A 16,183-nucleotide genomic window follows, 5' to 3' on the forward strand; every position below is an offset into this window, starting at 1 on the left:
CAAGGTTAATTCAACTATTTGCTAACTCTTGTTTCCAATCATAGGAAAAAAAAATCTAACCCAAGAACTACTAAATCTCCTACATCATTTGTTCATAGATCATTATGGAAAACACAACATTGAAAGCAGAGAATCTTAAACCTGTTCTTCTCAAAGCTGGTGTTCCTTTAGCTGTGTCCATGGCTGGTGTCATCTATGCATGGATCATGGCAAAGAAAATCAACAACAAAGCCGGAATCACGGAATCCGAAGAAGATTCCGGTCATGGAACCATGCATGAGGAATGTTCTCATAGCTTTTCTTCTATGGAAGATGAAGAAGAAGAAGAAAAACAACATGGCATCACAATTGGTAGCCATATTAGTGTTCCTTCTGAGAAATTGGTGATCCATGAAAATCATTGTTTTGAACAAGATATTATTAGTGGTTTAAGAAGCAGGATTGAAGGTTTGCAAATGAGAGAATTGGCATTGAGTTTGCAATTTGATAGGTATTTTACAATCTATAAATACTTTTTTTTTAACTTGTAACTAATTTTTAAATTTGTCCAAATCATAATATTATTTATGTAATATATTATACTCTATTCTCAATTTATACTTTATAAGATGATCATATCAATGTATTTTTTTAGATGAAAATTCAGGTGTAGTCGACTTCACGTAAAGTTGATAGTCGAGAGTCGTTAGATGAAAATTTAGTTAAATCAGTCAAATCATCTAACGGCTCTCAGTTATCAACTTCACGTGAAGTCAACTGCACCTGAATTTTCACCATTTTTTTAATTATTTAACATTGGTATTTGTATTTGTACTATATTGTTGTCACAGGTATTGTGACATGAAAGAGCAAGAATCTTTGTTGGTAGAAATCAAGAACTTGTTATGGTTAGAGAGGGCGCGAGTCGAGTTCTTAGACAAGGAGATCTCATTTCTGGAGACAGAGAACACGAAATTGGAGAATTTTATGGATCAATACCTTAAAATTCTTGGGCAAATTGAGAAATGGAAATCAGAGAACAAAATACTTGAAAAGAAGGTTGAAAGGTTGAAGAAGAGATCAAATGCGCAACGACGACTAATTAAGGAGCAAAATGTGAGGATAAGAGCAGAGGAAACAGAAATTCTGAGGAGTCATGAGGCATTACAAAGAAGTGTTTGTGTGATGAATAAGTTGGAGGATGAGATGAGAGAGATGCAAAAGGTTTTGGATGAGTTACAATTTGAGAAGAATGAACTTCTAAAGAAGCTTCATTCACAAGAAAAAGCATATGCAACTAAGGTACATATATAAGTTTAAATGTTGAATATAAAATTGAATTCACTTAAATATTAGCAAGATTTTTCACCAACTATGGTAAGGTAAGAATAAACATAAGGAACTAACTTTTAATTAATTAACATTAATTAATTTTTTATTGTAATTTTTTTTAACTTCATATTTTAGAAAATTTGGATTTTAGAATTTAAAATTTAAGATAAAAAATAATTTAAAAATAAAAAAATTAACTGAAAAAAAATTAACTTCCTAATTAGACTCATGAGTTAATAGCAAAGTCTAAGGTATTAGATTCAAATTTTATTGTCATTGATGTTAGAAAATATTTTTTTTAAAAAATAAGTACAAGGTTATTATTGTTATTTGCAGATTAAAGAAGGATTTGTAAGCAAGGAAGATTACAACAAGATTCTCAATGAATTGGAGCAAATCAAGAAGGAACGTGCAGCTGAAATTGAAGAACTTAATCAATTGCGTTTGTCTAATAATTCTTGCTTATTAAACCATGAACAAGAACAAGAACAAGAACATGATCATTATAAGGTGCTAGAATTTGAAGAAAAGAGTGCAATCATGCATTATGAATCAGACCATGAATTGCATCATTCTTTTATGGAGCATTGTAACAATAATATCCCTTCTTGCTTTGGTTCAACACAAAGTGATAATCATCATCATCATGATCATGGTTTCTCAAGAAGGAAAAGATTGATAAGAAGGCTTAGAAGGTGGGTGGAAGGAAGTGATGAAAAGGTTGTTAGAGTGAAACCTATGAATTTTGATCCTCATCATGTTCCTAATTCAAGGAACTCTTGCTCCTCAATCTAGTTTTAAATATTATTGTAACAAATTCTCATGTGTTTTCATTTATAGTTTCACATTTGGATTATTGTATTTTTTTTATGACAAACAAATAATTTGTGTTTTATATTATATCTTATATCTCATAGTAGAGGAGAAAATGAGTTGCTTCATTATATCATTAATAACTATGAAGCACAAAAATTTTGCTAAATTGTCATGTAGCACACATTTTTTAAATAATACTTGTCTAGTATTTATTTCAAGTGTGTCTTCTGTATTAAATTGTATCTAAATAAAAAATAAAAAATATTTTTTTGAATATACTTAAATACATTTATACACTATTATGTGTTAGTATATTTAATTTTATTTTTAATTACTAAATTAAAATAGTATGTCCGCATACTCCATTAATATCATTGAAAGAGTAAAAAAAGAAAATCAGTTAGTTAAAAAAAAGCTTATATTTTTTTGGTTTAATTACTCAATTAATCTTTATAATTTTGCAAAATTTTTAAGGTCTCTATACTTTTTTTTCTTTTAATTGAGTCCTTATACCAATTTTTTTTAATTTGGTCCCTAAATTTTTTTTCCTTTTATTTGGGTCCCTGCACCAATTTTTTTTTAAATTGGGTCCCTATACAATTAAAGAAATTATTGTCAAAAGGGACCTAATTGAAAAAAAAATTGATGCAGAAATCCAATTAAAAAAAAAAAAGTATAAGGACCTAATAAAAAATTTCGTGAAACTACATGACTAATAGAATAATTAAACTTATTTTTTTAAACAAATAAAGAAAAGAGAAAAGTGTCACTATTGTATTTAGTCATGTTCTATGATTTCCAAGTGTTTCCAAAATTGTGGTGGGAATTAGCCACATTATCCACTGTCTCTATATATTTTTTTTTTCTAACCAAACTAAACAAAAGAAGCAACTCAAGCAAGAGATTCTGGTCTCACATTTCATTTTGAAAAAGTTTCAACTAAACTGAAAAACATCATCAATTGGATCATGCAACTCTCTTTGTTCCTCCATCATCACCACCACCCTATGCTCCTTCATAATTATTGCCCTCTTAACTCTCTTCACTTCACAAGTAAACTAAACCAATCTCTCTCTCTCTCTCTCTCTAATTCTATTTTGTTTTTGCTAATCAGTTAATTAATAATATTTGTTGAATCCATACATAGGGACACAAACAAGACTTTACAATAGGAATTCATATAAGGTACTACCATGCAATTGTTCATATTCTTCTTCTTCTTCCAACAAAGCTGATATAATTACTTCAAAGATTGATGAAGGAAGAAGGGCATTGCTCAGTTGTCTCCTCATCACCACTTGTTAGTTCAGAAATTCCTAATCTGCATGCATTCATCTTCCATCTTTAATCATGTATTATAATATTAATAATAATTAATAATAGTTTCAGTTAGTGGAGTGTATGCATGTGATGATGCTGAAGCTGTTAGCACAAGTAGAAGAGCTGTATGTGTTACTCTTTCACTTAATTAATTTCTTTAATTGTTTGTTTACCATCTTAATTATGTATTTAAAGTTGAACAAGCTAAGTAATAATCCAATTACTGATTGAAATTGTTTTTTTTCAGCTAAGAGGAGCAAAAATTCCTGAAACTGATTTTACAACCCTACCTAATGGCTTGAAGTAAGTACTATTTATTAATTGCAACAATAATAACTTGTATCACAATTCAGCTGTATTGGTTTGTGTTTTTATTTTCAGTGTATTCTCTTTTAGGATTTTGCGAAGGAAAAAGAAAAAACAATAAACTGTTATTTTTCCTTCACAGAATCCTAAAAAAGAAGACGTTGAGAATAAAAATGCAAAGCAGAGGCACTCTTATTTTCTTTGCTAGTAAGCATTCCACAGAATTTTGGCTTTCATTATACTCCAAGAAGAATAGAAATTAATATGGACATGGAAAATTTGAAATGCTGCTGCATTGTGTCAAAGATTATGTGTGATTTAGTGAAGAGTTTTATATGATCTTCAAAGCTAGTTTATAGCACTGAGTGATGAACTCTAACATCTTCAGGTACTATGATTTGAAGGTTGGGCAAGGAGCCGAGGCTGTAAAAGGATCTCGTGTCGCGGTACGGTCTGCTAGAACACCTTATACATACCCTGATTTTCATTTCCAATATTTGTTTAAAGTCAAATAAATTAACTATTACTAAGAAATCAGAAATAATGAGATTGTAATGTTTTTGTAGGTTCACTATGTTGCTAAGTGGAGAGGTATCACATTTATGACTAGTAGACAAGGAATGGGAGTTGGAGGAGGAACGGTATGATCCAAAGTTAACTTAGCCAAATTTCAAATAATTATGTGGGAAAATATTATTTTTGAAGATATAATCACATTTATGGTTAAATATTGCAGCCCTATGGATTTGATGTAGGAGAATCCGAGAGGGGAAATGTTCTCAAAGGGTTGGATTTAGGTGTACAAGGCATGAGAGTGGGAGGCCAGGTGAGAACACATTTTGGGTTGAATTATAATCTGCATGAAGCAATAATTAAGATAGTATTTATTTTTCCCCTGCAGAGATTACTAATTGTTCCTCCAGAACTTGCCTATGGAAAGAAGGGAGTCCAAGAAATACCTCCAAATGCAACAATAGAGGTGAATCATTCTGATATCTTGATTCCGAAATGGTCAAGAAAACATTGCTTCTGTTTTTATTTATTTGTTTGTTTGTTATCTTTTTTCTATATGCTCTTATTAAGGTGGATTTATCTCACTATCCAATTTTATTGTTTGCTAATTTCTAATTTCAGTTGGATGTTGAACTGCTTTCAATCAAACAAAGTCCATTCGGGTAAATAACACTGCTAAAAACATTATCTACTTCTATTATTTGTACTCCATTATTCTTGTTAATTTCAGTGATTTTATTTGGAGCAGGACTGCGGTAAAGATTGTTGAAGGTTAATGCCATGAGTTATTATCAAAGTCTAAGTTAGATAATTATATGATGAACAGAGAATTTCACCTTTTTTTTTTCTTTCTGAATTTGCAAAAGAAATGGAAACCTTCTTGTATAGATTTACATTTTTTTCAAATAATTGGTACATGAAACCAAAAACTAATAGTTAATGATTTGAAATTGAAGGTATTACACTGTTTAACCTTATGTCAAGTTACTTTGTATTTCACTATTGCTTTCTACTTCAAAATTTCATGTCAAATATATATCATATCATACACCAATAAAAATTTTGCTTCAAGTAACATTCATACAGTTCCTTCCAACAAATGTGAAAGCCATGACAGATAAACCAAGCGTAATTGCAATCTCTTGCTGCTATGGAAAGATCCTCCCATGTCTCTCATAACATCCAAATACACATGCAAAATGGAAACCTCTCCGGAAAGTGAATCGGCACCTGAGATTATCGGCGGTAACGGTAGCGTTTGAAATTGAAGTAAACGTGTAGAATTCCGCGCTCAAAGGTGCACTTGAATCCCTTCTTATGAGAATACTCCCATTCCTTGTTAACAATGCGGAAAGCCTGCCAAGGAAGACAAAGGTGTAAAATTGTACAGAAAGCCACTAAGAACAGTAAGCAAGGTAGAGAGAATCGAAATTTTCCGTAAAATCAGAAAAGTAAATAAATACGTAAAATATGAAGTCATAACAATCGTCTGACCTAGTAGAAATTTTTTAGAATCGATCGAGTTATTCAAAATCGTAATATCGAAAGATTCAAGAGTTCAATCAAAACTTTAGCTACTATGGAAGTAATAGGAAAGGCTTACGATATCTTCGTATGGCGGCCCTGCATGGAATCTTATGATGCAAGTCTCGCCATTGCTGCCATCCTTCTCAATAGTGTAGGTTGGGGCTTTTGTCTTGTCTACAAGATCAGGGTAGAAAATATTGAATTTATACCCTTGCACAATCTTTGGAGGTGGATTGTCATGATCATAGTGAGTCTGATTATATTTGTTCCACTCGTATCCAGTGTGAACGCGATTGAAATATTTCGGCTTCCTCGGCCGGTACTTGTCGTGCCACCAATAAACCTGCTCCAACATTTATCAATCAAGTCAGAAACTTAAAAATATGAGAACATGAATAAGAATATAGTTAATAGTTAACAAGTTACCTGTGAATCTAGATTCACTTCAGCACCAGAGCCAAACACTGCATCTCCATCTTCCATAGCTCCCATAGCTTTCATGGCTTTCATCTCGAAGTTATCTTCAGATGGAGCAGGCTTTGACGCCATCGCTTCCTGAATACGTCTTTGCTGCTCTTCCAATACAGCCATACGTTTCTGCTCCTGTGAAAGTACAAGCATGATTTAGTTACTCTATCCCATACACAGATACGAGATCATCACTTAAAACAACGCTTAAAATGATTACCAATAGTGCCCGATCTTCTTCAGGATCAATGGCTTCCTCATCTTCATCACCGTGCAATAGTTCTGGCGAAAATGACCCGGGCTCATCTTCAACTTCATGTTCCTTTGCTCTAATGGGCTCTGGTGAAAATGATTCATCTGCGGATCGGACTACAAAAGAGTATCAAGTAAATATCAACAGAAATTTGGGACAAAGGAAGCCTATAAATAGGGGATATGTTCTACAAACAATTAAAACATTGGCAAAAAGTTTATACCCTTGAGATCCTCAGTTTCTTCCTCAGATTTGAAAGCATGAGCATCTTCCACTTTATCCTCACCATCCAATGGTTGTTCAAGGAGTTGCAAATGCTTGCGCAACATTTTGGCATGAATTTCTTTCAAACAAGCCTGTATTTGCAGCAATTAATAATGGTGTTAAGCAAGCCATTAATCAAAGGCACACAAGATAAACATAGGACAACAATATGATGAACACTACCTTGGCCTTGTATATATGGAGACGTTTTAAAACAGCCTCCCAATACTCAACCACCTTTGCAGTACCAGTACGCATCTCTGACTCAATATGAGCTTGTAAAGCTTCCAACTCTGCATGTGTCTTCCCCTCCAAAAGCTTCTTCACGTCCTCCTCAACACTAGCATGCAGACCCCTTTCTTCTGCAAGCAGCTCGGCTGGAGGTTCTTCTCCTCGCACCCTAGCTCGATCAAGTGCATCCTTTCTTCGTGCTTCAGCTAGCTCCCAATCACACACCAGAAGAAGTGCCTGTATACGCTAAACCAGTAAGTCTTCAACTTGAAGATAATATATTACAATTTTTGGGGGGGAATAAAAGGAACATGAATTAGGAAGAATTTATTGCATAACAACTACTCTTTGGACTGCAAAATAAACAAGCGGATCATTTGAAAATGAATGGTACTGATACCTCCCAATATTGTTCATGGGTGGGGGTGGCCCTGTCAAGGTCCAGATGCATTTTGATGTCATCACGAAGCTCTTCCATTTCTTTCACCGTCAAACCCTGCAGCATATATGTGAAGTCGTTAAAGGATAAGGAAACATGTGATTCAGCAGAGATTTTAAAAGTTTGAGACATGCGATACATAGCAAGTTTATAACATTTAAAGGATAAGGAAACATGTGATTCTATGAAGCTAAATATTAACCTTGAAGACCATGTATGGTTCATTTATTTCTATATCCAAATCATCAGAGCCATTCAGCTGCTTGGTTAGAACATCAATTGGCTTGGCACGCCCTTCACGCAATCTAATCTCTGACCTAACCTTGCTTTGATCAAAATGAAACTGCAAATGCAATTATATTAATTATCAGATTGCCAATATTTTATCAAATTATCAATAACAACAAAATGAAAAAAAAAAAATAAAAGGAACTCAAGGACCCATACCTCCTCTTCTCTTTTTTCCCAGTCCTGGAACTCAGCTCTAGCACGTTCTCTAGCTAACAAAGCCTGTTTGAGACGGAATGTAAGTAGATGCCGAGAAAAACAACATACATTATGGATTTTGCCACTAAAAGATACAAGAGTAAAAGACAACCATTAAAATATTGTGAGGATATATTTACCATCTCTTCCTCATGTTGTGCTTTCTCAAGTGCCCTTTCCTCTCTTCTTTTTTTCACTTTTTCAATTTCAGCCTGCGTTATAATTTTTAACAAGAGCTTAGTAATGCTAATGATAGATAGTGGCCATGTCATTATATAACAAATTAATAAGCCTAGCAACAAAGAACAAAGTAACTTTAAGAAGCATATAAAATATCATTTACCATTGGAAGTCAATGATTTTCAAAAATCAGAACCCCAACCCTAGATATCATAAACACAAAAGCAGATATATCTTTTATATACATGCCAGGAAACATCATTCAATTTTCTTGAAAAGGAAGCAAATAATCATGTATGTAGCAGAACAAATTCAAGCAAAATTCATTTCCTACAGAGAAAACATAAGTATATCATATTCCAACTTAAGAGATGCCTATAAAGATAATAGACTATTAATAGATTATAAGATGAGACAAGCAGTCCTTCTACAGGACATGTGTAGAGATGCATACTACATAAGTAAACTCTTACAATAAGTGCCACACTTAACCAGAAAACTTCCCTAAAAAGATAGCATTCCTAGGACAAGATAACATCTGTAACCTTTTTATATAAGAAGTTTAACTCGTTTAAATCTCGGCCTGGATCCATTATTCCCCTCATTAAATAAAACTGTAACAATTTTGTTTTTGTTAAAAGTAAAAAAGAGAAAAAGGCAATATACAACAATGTTATGTGCCTTCGTCCAAACATATTAAAAACAAAATATCAACATATGCCAACTTGTGTGCCATGTAAATAAAATGTAGAACAAATTCATCATGGGAAAGCAGATGCAAACATCATTACTCACCGTCAACTATATATCCAAATACATCACAGTCACAGAATCAGAATTTTTTTTTGTAGTGGGCAGGGAAGAAAAAAACCATACCATCCTTTCTCTCTGTCTCTTTTTCTCAGCTTTAACTGAAAAAGCATCAATAGGCACCCCATGAGAAACATCGCGCTCAATCTTCTTACGCCAGACAAACCTACAAATAGCAATTTTGTCAATTTGACAAATATGTGCATCACTCAGCACTAATCCAATATTTGCTAGTGAGAAATTAAATAACCACCTCTAGGACATTTTTAAGCACGGAACTACCAACAGAGCAACCTAGTCCCCCCTCTCCAACCATATATATATATAAAGAAACTGCTTAAAACAGGAGGAATAGGAATAGAGGGAACTTACTTCTCATTAAGATTAGAGTCACCAAACGGATTCGAGTCATTTGAATACCCAGATACAGTATTAGTCTTTAATTTCTTAGCAACTTTCAAAGCCTAAGAACATATTCAAGAGGAAATTGCAACATCAACAGCCAAATTCTGTTTCCGAATAAAATAAAGAAATAAAATAGGCATGGAAAACCAAGACAAAACCTTTCTCTGGGCCTTTTTAGCCAAGTACTGTGCTATTTCCTCTTCAGTGATGTTCCTGGAGGATTTTTTCTTATTCCTGCTACCACCCCTATCAGCACTATCATCACTGTCATCTTCATAGGAACTATCTGAGTCACGCCTACTCTGCCTCCGGGATCGACTACTGCTGCTAACGTGACTGCTGCGACGACTGCTTCTCTGCCGCCTCTTGGAACCCCTCTCAGGGGATGAATCACGGCTGTCTGAATCATCTGAGCGTGAAGAAGGCGACTCTGATTCAGAATCATCTGATCTTCTAGACCTCCTTTCTTTCCTACTCTTACTACCCATTTTATTCTACTTCCTGTTCAGAGAATTCAACCTAACCCAAAATAAAACACAAAAATTTGAAACAACTTAAATGATTTGCTTAAAATTCTTTGTTCCTAAAGTAGGGTATGCAATAATGGGCATCATTTATGGAAAAACACATCATGAATTGCTTAAACTTCTTTCTTTCATACTCTTACTACAGAATCCCGATTAAATTATACTTTTCAGCTCCGATTACCACTAACCTAAACTACAAAGAGCACAAAGTGGTTTCTGTGTAATCAAAGGTATGTAATAACTGATTCAACATAGAGAAACAAGTTGTTCACAACTAAATTACTGAACTAACAGGAATATGCATGATGACAGGGAACAATTTAAAAAGCAAATTCTGAATAGTATAGCTGCAGAAGAAAAAAGAACTTCTATGAAATAATAGGGCATGCAACAATAAGCATAATCATGCAAAGGAAACAAGTTTTAGAACTAAATGAGAGAAAATCTGTTACAACTAACTTGTAACTACCTAGGGTTGTAGAGTTAATTAGGGCATCGTTGTTTCAGGAAGAACGAAGAAGCAACCATTATTATTTTCAATAATTAATAATAATAAAAAATTGATAGAAATACTTGGGCGAGAGGAGCAGGGGTGAGGGGGAAAATGGGCCAACTAAGATCAGACGTCGGCGGTTTTTGGCGGCGGCGACGGCGGTTGTGGAGGTTGAAGATGACGGGTTCTGGGGTTAGCGAATGGATGAATTGGGGAACGAGATTCAGAGTTCGGAGCGTAAAAGGGGGAAGATTAACAAAACCATGCGACTAAAATATTAAAAATAAATATATATATTTTTTAAACAAATTTTTGGAGTAAATTTTCTTTTTAAGAAATCTGTTAATATTCTATGTATTTTAATCTATTTGTGTAAAATTTCCATTTGGTATATTTGTCATTCCACTTTATTTTATTAGTATTAATATATGTGATACTATAAAAAATTATAATAGGCAATTCGGCATTCTATTTTATTAAGCATGCATAAATATTGTTAAAATTTGGGCATGTATTTAAAAATATTGAATCTAATTTTAATATATTGACAATGCAAAAATTTTTTATACATATATTCAAGTATATAAAATATTTAATCCTGTAATATTAGTATTTATAAAAATAACTTATATTTATTAATGCACCAAAATTAAACTAAGTAATATTTAGTCCTGTAATGATTATTGCCTTGAAAAAATGTAGGAGGAATTAAATTTTGTTTAAGCCATTAATATCGTGAAAACGATGAAAAATTCTAATATACACCATCAAAACGAATTTTGCTATTTCAGTATATCTACTGGACATTATAAAAACATATTAAAACCGTTTTCATCCAAGGCACCAATTTAATTGAAGCAAAATCCAAGGCAAATTTATCATCATCTCTATTCACTATCAATACTATAAAAGTTTCAAACGCTATGGTAAAATGGCAAGAAAACATAGAAGTTCTAAGCTCTTAAGGATCATAGAAGTAAAAAATCTTGTATCACAGGATTAGATGTAAGAGTTTTTTGGAAGCTTTAACAACATCGTGATCAAAGCTTCAAATAGGTATTCATCTCCGGCTAAAATCTTCAGTTAACGGTAACTTCGGCCGAAAGCAAGTTCGGATGAAATGCTTCCTGGCCAGAAACCTTGGTGGTGGAATTCTTAAGCACTTGCACAGCTTCTTCCACCTTTGCAGAAAGTGATTCCGGTGATTCCAGGAGCAGCAGCAATTCTGCATTGTCCATCTCCAAAAGCATTCCTGTAATCTTTGATGCCAAGTTAGGCTGTACAAGATAACAAAACAAATCATCAGTTAAGAATTTAAAATATCGAATAACAGAATAACAGAAAGAGAAAAATGCATTGAACCTTGAGTTTCTTGATAAGTGGGAAAAGACGCTCGCCAAGTATCTGTTTCTGTTGCTCGGGGACAGCAGTAGCAAGCATACTATGCAGCATTTCTGATCCCTGAGACCCTCCAGAGGATGAAATTCCAGATCCTTTTTCCATCACATTCCGGTGTCCACCGAGAACAAAAATAGCCTGTCCAGACTGCAATGAAGCATACTACTTAAGAAATCAGAGGTAGGAACTAGGAAGCACAAATTATAAACAAAATCTAGTACCCTTCCATCATCTAAGTATATTGGGACTGATCAAATTTTGTAAAGGCTATGAATGAGAGCACTAAAAAACACAATTATCTCGGTTGAAACTTCAAATTTTGAGAAGGCAGTTTTTATATGCCTCATGTTGCATATATATATATATGCATTTGCTACCTTCCCGGTTGTCTTTATTTCTTATTTCAGTTTTAGCATCTAACAGTGCAAATAGAAATAAGATGTCTTTGGAATCATGTTCACTAAGTTAAACCTGCTGGGCACTTGAGTCTTTAGAAGAGGCTGCTGACTGAGAAGAGTATGCTTTTCCATGTGAATTTGTGTGTCCGTTCATCCTACCTCTGTTTTGCCTATGCTGCTTAGTATTGTTTGAAACCTGTGCATGAAAGAAGTAAATAAGTATGTGTATACAAAAGAGAATCATGATGAAATGAAGGGGAAATAGTTGGGTACAAAATGACTGCTTATTCATAATGAGATACCAGTATATTTTTAGGTAGTATAGAAAATTGTTACTCACGTTAGGAGCTGCAGACTGCTGAAATGATCTAGTGGGAGGTGCAAAAGCATTATTAGCCCTCCAACCTGACCTCGATCCAAGATGTTGATACATCATCCCAGGTTGAGAAGGGACATGTGAAAGAACACCACCAGTATAGTAGAAACGAGGATATCCACCAGGAATAACTGCATTTGAAGGTGCACCTAGCCCTGGTAATTGCTGAGAAAAGTAGAGCTGCAACTGTGTTTGCCTATCCTCTTTCCTCTGGGCAAGAGCAACATATAGTGGTTTACCATGGAACATGCATCCTGTGGCAATGGTAAAAGCTTAAGTGAAGCATAAATATTTTACAATTGGTAAAGAAAATGCTTTAAAAGAGAGGAGATAATGAATTTTGGAGAGATCATAGAAAAATAAAATCAGCATATAAAGAATACCAATTATATTCGAGCTCTCAATCAAAATTTATAAACTGATATCCAAATTGTAATTGTAATGCAATACATATCAAAAGTCTTGCATTGTATTCCCATTTCATAGTATCGACAAATACAAATCTTAGCTTGACTCACCATGAAAAGTGTTCACTGCTTTATGGGCCTCCTCAGGGGTAGAGAAGCAGACAAAGCCAAACCCCTTGCTTACACCTTTCTCATCTTGCATGACTTTAGCAGATGTAATTGTGCCACATGCACTGAAGTGCTCTCGTAGTTGGTCATCAGTGACACTATCATTAATGTTCTTCACATAAATGTTTGATCCCTGAAAGGTAAATAAATATGTACTAAGAAAGCTTACTTGTAAGATAAATGTGGGAGAAAGGGCATGAAGCTACCTTGTATTTCAAGATGTGTTCCTTACGTTTCTCTTCAAACAGATGATGCAAGATCTGCTCACGCTCAGCCTTCTTTTGTGCCCTGGCTACATATAGAATCTTTGAACCTGCTTATGAGAAATCAAAACAAGAAAATATATACAGAATCAACACCATGAAATTGTATTTTAAAGGGCAGAAATCTATGCAGTAAGAAAAAGAGTACCAAATTGTGATCCATTCATTGCTTCCATTGCCTGTTTAGCTTCCTCTGGGTTATCATAGTTCACAAATGCAAAACCCTTTGACATCCCATTGGCATCTTTTGCTATAGCCAGGCTCATAATTTTTCCAAAAGAAGAAAACTTCTTCTGAAGGAGTTCTTCCGTAATATCTGAGTCCAAATTCTTGATGTATATATTTGTATATTTGGCTTCAGGATCAGGCAGTATGCGTTCACTCTTTTTCACAAAATTCCCAACATATCTATAGCAGGAATCAGAATCATATTAAATTGAGAATATCAAATAACCGAAGGGCACATAAAGAGCAGAGGGAAAAGAAAAAGATTTCAAATCATAAGAATATACGGACGATGATAAACTTTTGCATATTATGCAATATTCAGGGCTTCACATACATCTGCTTATCTTTAACAGTAATGCCATTCAACTTCTCGATGGCAGCATTTGCAGATTCCTCTGACTCAAATTGAACAAAGCCATACCCTTTGCTCTTCCCATCCTCCGACATCACAACTTTGCTGGACAAGATATTTCCAAACTTTTGAAATAAATCATGTAATCCCGCATTATCTATGGATTCAGCTAAGTTCTGCCGCAGTACAAGAAAAACAAAAGAATTCACTTTAGAAATGATATTGATCCTGGCATATGATTAAGTATGTGTATCAAGACTGCAAACAAATAGACATATACCTTAACAAAAACATTCCCTCTGCCACTTTTTCTCACATCAGGATCGCGACGAGACCACATGACCCTTATCACTTTTCCATGTAGTAAAGAATGATTCTTCAACTCAATTGCACGACTTGCTATTCATGAAAATCAAAGACAACGAATTAAATTAACAGTAATTAGACTACATTAATTAACAAGATAACATTCTTAATATGCTATGATTTTATTTTTCAATCCTTTTTAGTTAGTGGAAACTTAGAATTTTCACCCTACATATGAAAATCAAGAATAGTAGTAACACAACTTGGTTAGAAGAAACGACTAGCAAAAATAATTGAACATTGTAAAATCTATCTCGTAAGTTCCATGCTGATACAGTTTAATCAAACATCAATCACGTGTATGAATATTCTTTACAATTTACAATTTCCAATTTATTAAAAACCGATACACAAGCCCAGCTTGATGGAAGCCTGAAGCTTATATCCACATATCCCCAAACTAATAAAAAAAAAAAAGAAATCAAATAAAATCATCGATAATGTGAGAAAATCTCATATCGCAAGTTCTTTGTCCTTCTCCTACAGTATAAACTTCGTTCACATCGCAATCATATAACTCTAATTTTCAAAACAAAACCAACTCAGATTTTTCTCAAGATGCTGCGCTTCAATAATAATACCGAAAAAAAAAACGACACACAAAGATCCATGCAATTCAAGTTCACCATTCAGCTCAACGCAGAAAAAGCAAAGGGAATAGCAATCCGATGCAGCAGCCAGCAGGGAAAGAATGTTAACGCTACCAGCTAAAGATCCTTCACTCTTTGGAAATCAAGTTCTTCCTCAACAAAAAAAATGAAAAGAAAAAAAAAGAAAACAGAAAAGGAAAAAGACCGACAAACACAAGATCCATTCAGCTCGCGCTAGTACTCTATTCAGCTCAACATTTTTTTTTTATTCCGTTAATAATAATTAACAAAAGAAAATAAATCTACATATCTTTACAAAGCAGAACCACGTAGAGAAAACAACAAATCGAAAACGCAAAAGAACGAAAGCATGAACGCAATTATTGCTCATTTTAGAAATCGTTAACATTACGTGTAACAGTTTCAGCTCAAAACATTTCCAAATATCACTAAACGAAAATAAAAAACATAAAGAATCAATGCGATTCAATTGTATTCATTCATGAGAGAGAAATCACGTTTATACCGTCTTGGTGAGAAATGAAGTTGACGTAACCGTAACAGAGTGACCTCCCTGTGGCAGAGTCTTTGCAGATTCGAACGGAGGCGATGCTCTTGAACTCCGAGAACGCCTCGAACAGCTCGCTGTCTACCACATCAGGGTGCAGGTCTCCAACGTAGAGCGACGCCGTCGCCGGAACCACTGTCGTCGCCGGAACCACCGTCGCCGCCGCCATTTCAACACGATCCTCTCAATTTCACGGTAACAGCAAAAAAGAAGAAGAACAACGACGGAGAACGTAGAAAACGATTAGTTTCAAGAGGAGAAGAAGAAGAAGAAGAAGAAGAAGAAGAAGAAGAAGAAGAATGAAGATGAAGAGAGAGAAATTATGAGAGAGAAAGAGAGAGAGAGTGTGTGCGATGAATTAGTGAGAGGATTTTTGCATTGCATGGAGTAATGGACGCAAAGGAAGGTTTGGCCGTTCAGTATTAGAGGGTTGTAGTAAGCGTCTCATCACTTTCACGCGCGAATATGGCGCGTTACTTTCACGGACTGCACAATGCACAATAGTATTTCTTTTTCTTTTTCTTTTTTTTAAGAGAAATTATCTTTTGATAAATTACTAATCTCATTAGACCAAGTTAACTCTCTATGATCGACAATAATTTAAAGTTAAAACTATTAAATTCATTCAATATTTTTCATGAATACTTGTAAATAACTTTCCAATTGTTTAATTAGTCATAAAATCTAAATTATGACATTACATAACCAAAAATAGTCTTA

At 34.1% G+C, this 16,183-nt stretch overlaps 4 protein-coding genes across 10 annotated transcripts; 2 read left to right on the forward strand and 2 right to left on the reverse strand.

Moving 5' to 3' along the window:
- LOC107476384 (uncharacterized) lies at positions 1-2,156 on the forward strand. Its single transcript, XM_016096180.3, has 3 exons — positions 1-490; positions 831-1,281; positions 1,648-2,156. The coding sequence occupies exons 1-3, from the start codon at positions 105-107 to the stop codon at positions 2,104-2,106; spliced, it is 1,296 nt and encodes a 431-aa protein (XP_015951666.1). The 5' UTR covers positions 1-104; the 3' UTR covers positions 2,107-2,156.
- An 858-nt stretch (positions 2,157-3,014) lies between these two features.
- LOC107476240 (peptidyl-prolyl cis-trans isomerase FKBP16-4, chloroplastic) lies at positions 3,015-5,265 on the forward strand. 4 transcript variants are annotated; one of them, XM_016096023.3, is made up of 11 exons: positions 3,015-3,180; positions 3,275-3,312; positions 3,379-3,427; positions 3,511-3,572; positions 3,695-3,750; positions 4,142-4,199; positions 4,320-4,394; positions 4,490-4,579; positions 4,655-4,732; positions 4,888-4,928; positions 5,015-5,265. In XM_016096023.3, exons 1-11 carry the CDS (start codon positions 3,096-3,098, stop codon positions 5,040-5,042), a joined length of 660 nt encoding a protein of 219 aa, XP_015951509.1. In that variant the 5' UTR covers positions 3,015-3,095; the 3' UTR covers positions 5,043-5,265. The 4 variants fall into 4 exon arrangements, with proteins under 4 accessions (XP_015951509.1, XP_052113124.1, XP_015951507.1 ...); XM_052257164.1 differs by having other exon boundaries at positions 3,517-3,572; XM_016096021.3 differs by having other exon boundaries at positions 3,275-3,427.
- Positions 5,173-10,616, reverse strand: LOC107476239 (cactin). The gene is made up of 14 exons (XM_016096015.3): positions 10,430-10,616; positions 9,488-9,848; positions 9,297-9,388; positions 8,991-9,090; positions 8,075-8,146; positions 7,896-7,958; positions 7,651-7,791; positions 7,410-7,505; positions 6,962-7,246; positions 6,738-6,870; positions 6,482-6,630; positions 6,220-6,396; positions 5,870-6,136; positions 5,173-5,622 (listed from the first exon to the last, which is right to left on the reverse strand). The coding sequence occupies exons 2-14, from the start codon at positions 9,815-9,817 to the stop codon at positions 5,503-5,505; spliced, it is 2,025 nt and encodes a 674-aa protein (XP_015951501.1). The 5' UTR covers positions 9,818-9,848; positions 10,430-10,616; the 3' UTR covers positions 5,173-5,502.
- Positions 10,617-11,194: 578 nt separating this feature from the next.
- LOC107476385 (polyadenylate-binding protein 7) lies at positions 11,195-15,853 on the reverse strand. 4 transcript variants are annotated; one of them, XM_016096181.3, is made up of 10 exons: positions 15,422-15,853; positions 14,220-14,338; positions 13,922-14,115; positions 13,508-13,767; positions 13,303-13,409; positions 13,040-13,229; positions 12,486-12,775; positions 12,219-12,341; positions 11,712-11,894; positions 11,195-11,626 (listed from the first exon to the last, which is right to left on the reverse strand). In XM_016096181.3, exons 1-10 carry the CDS (start codon positions 15,630-15,632, stop codon positions 11,429-11,431), a joined length of 1,875 nt encoding a protein of 624 aa, XP_015951667.1. In that variant the 5' UTR covers positions 15,633-15,853; the 3' UTR covers positions 11,195-11,428. The 4 variants fall into 4 exon arrangements, with proteins under 4 accessions (XP_015951667.1, XP_020991893.1, XP_052113635.1 ...); XM_021136234.2 differs by having other exon boundaries at positions 11,712-11,909; XM_052257675.1 differs by having other exon boundaries at positions 13,303-13,412.
- Positions 15,854-16,183: the final 330 nt, after the last annotated feature.

Source organism: Arachis duranensis, chromosome 2, assembly GCF_000817695.3.
Source record: "Arachis duranensis cultivar V14167 chromosome 2, aradu.V14167.gnm2.J7QH, whole genome shotgun sequence".
Classification (NCBI taxonomy): Eukaryota; Viridiplantae; Streptophyta; class Magnoliopsida; order Fabales; family Fabaceae; genus Arachis; species Arachis duranensis.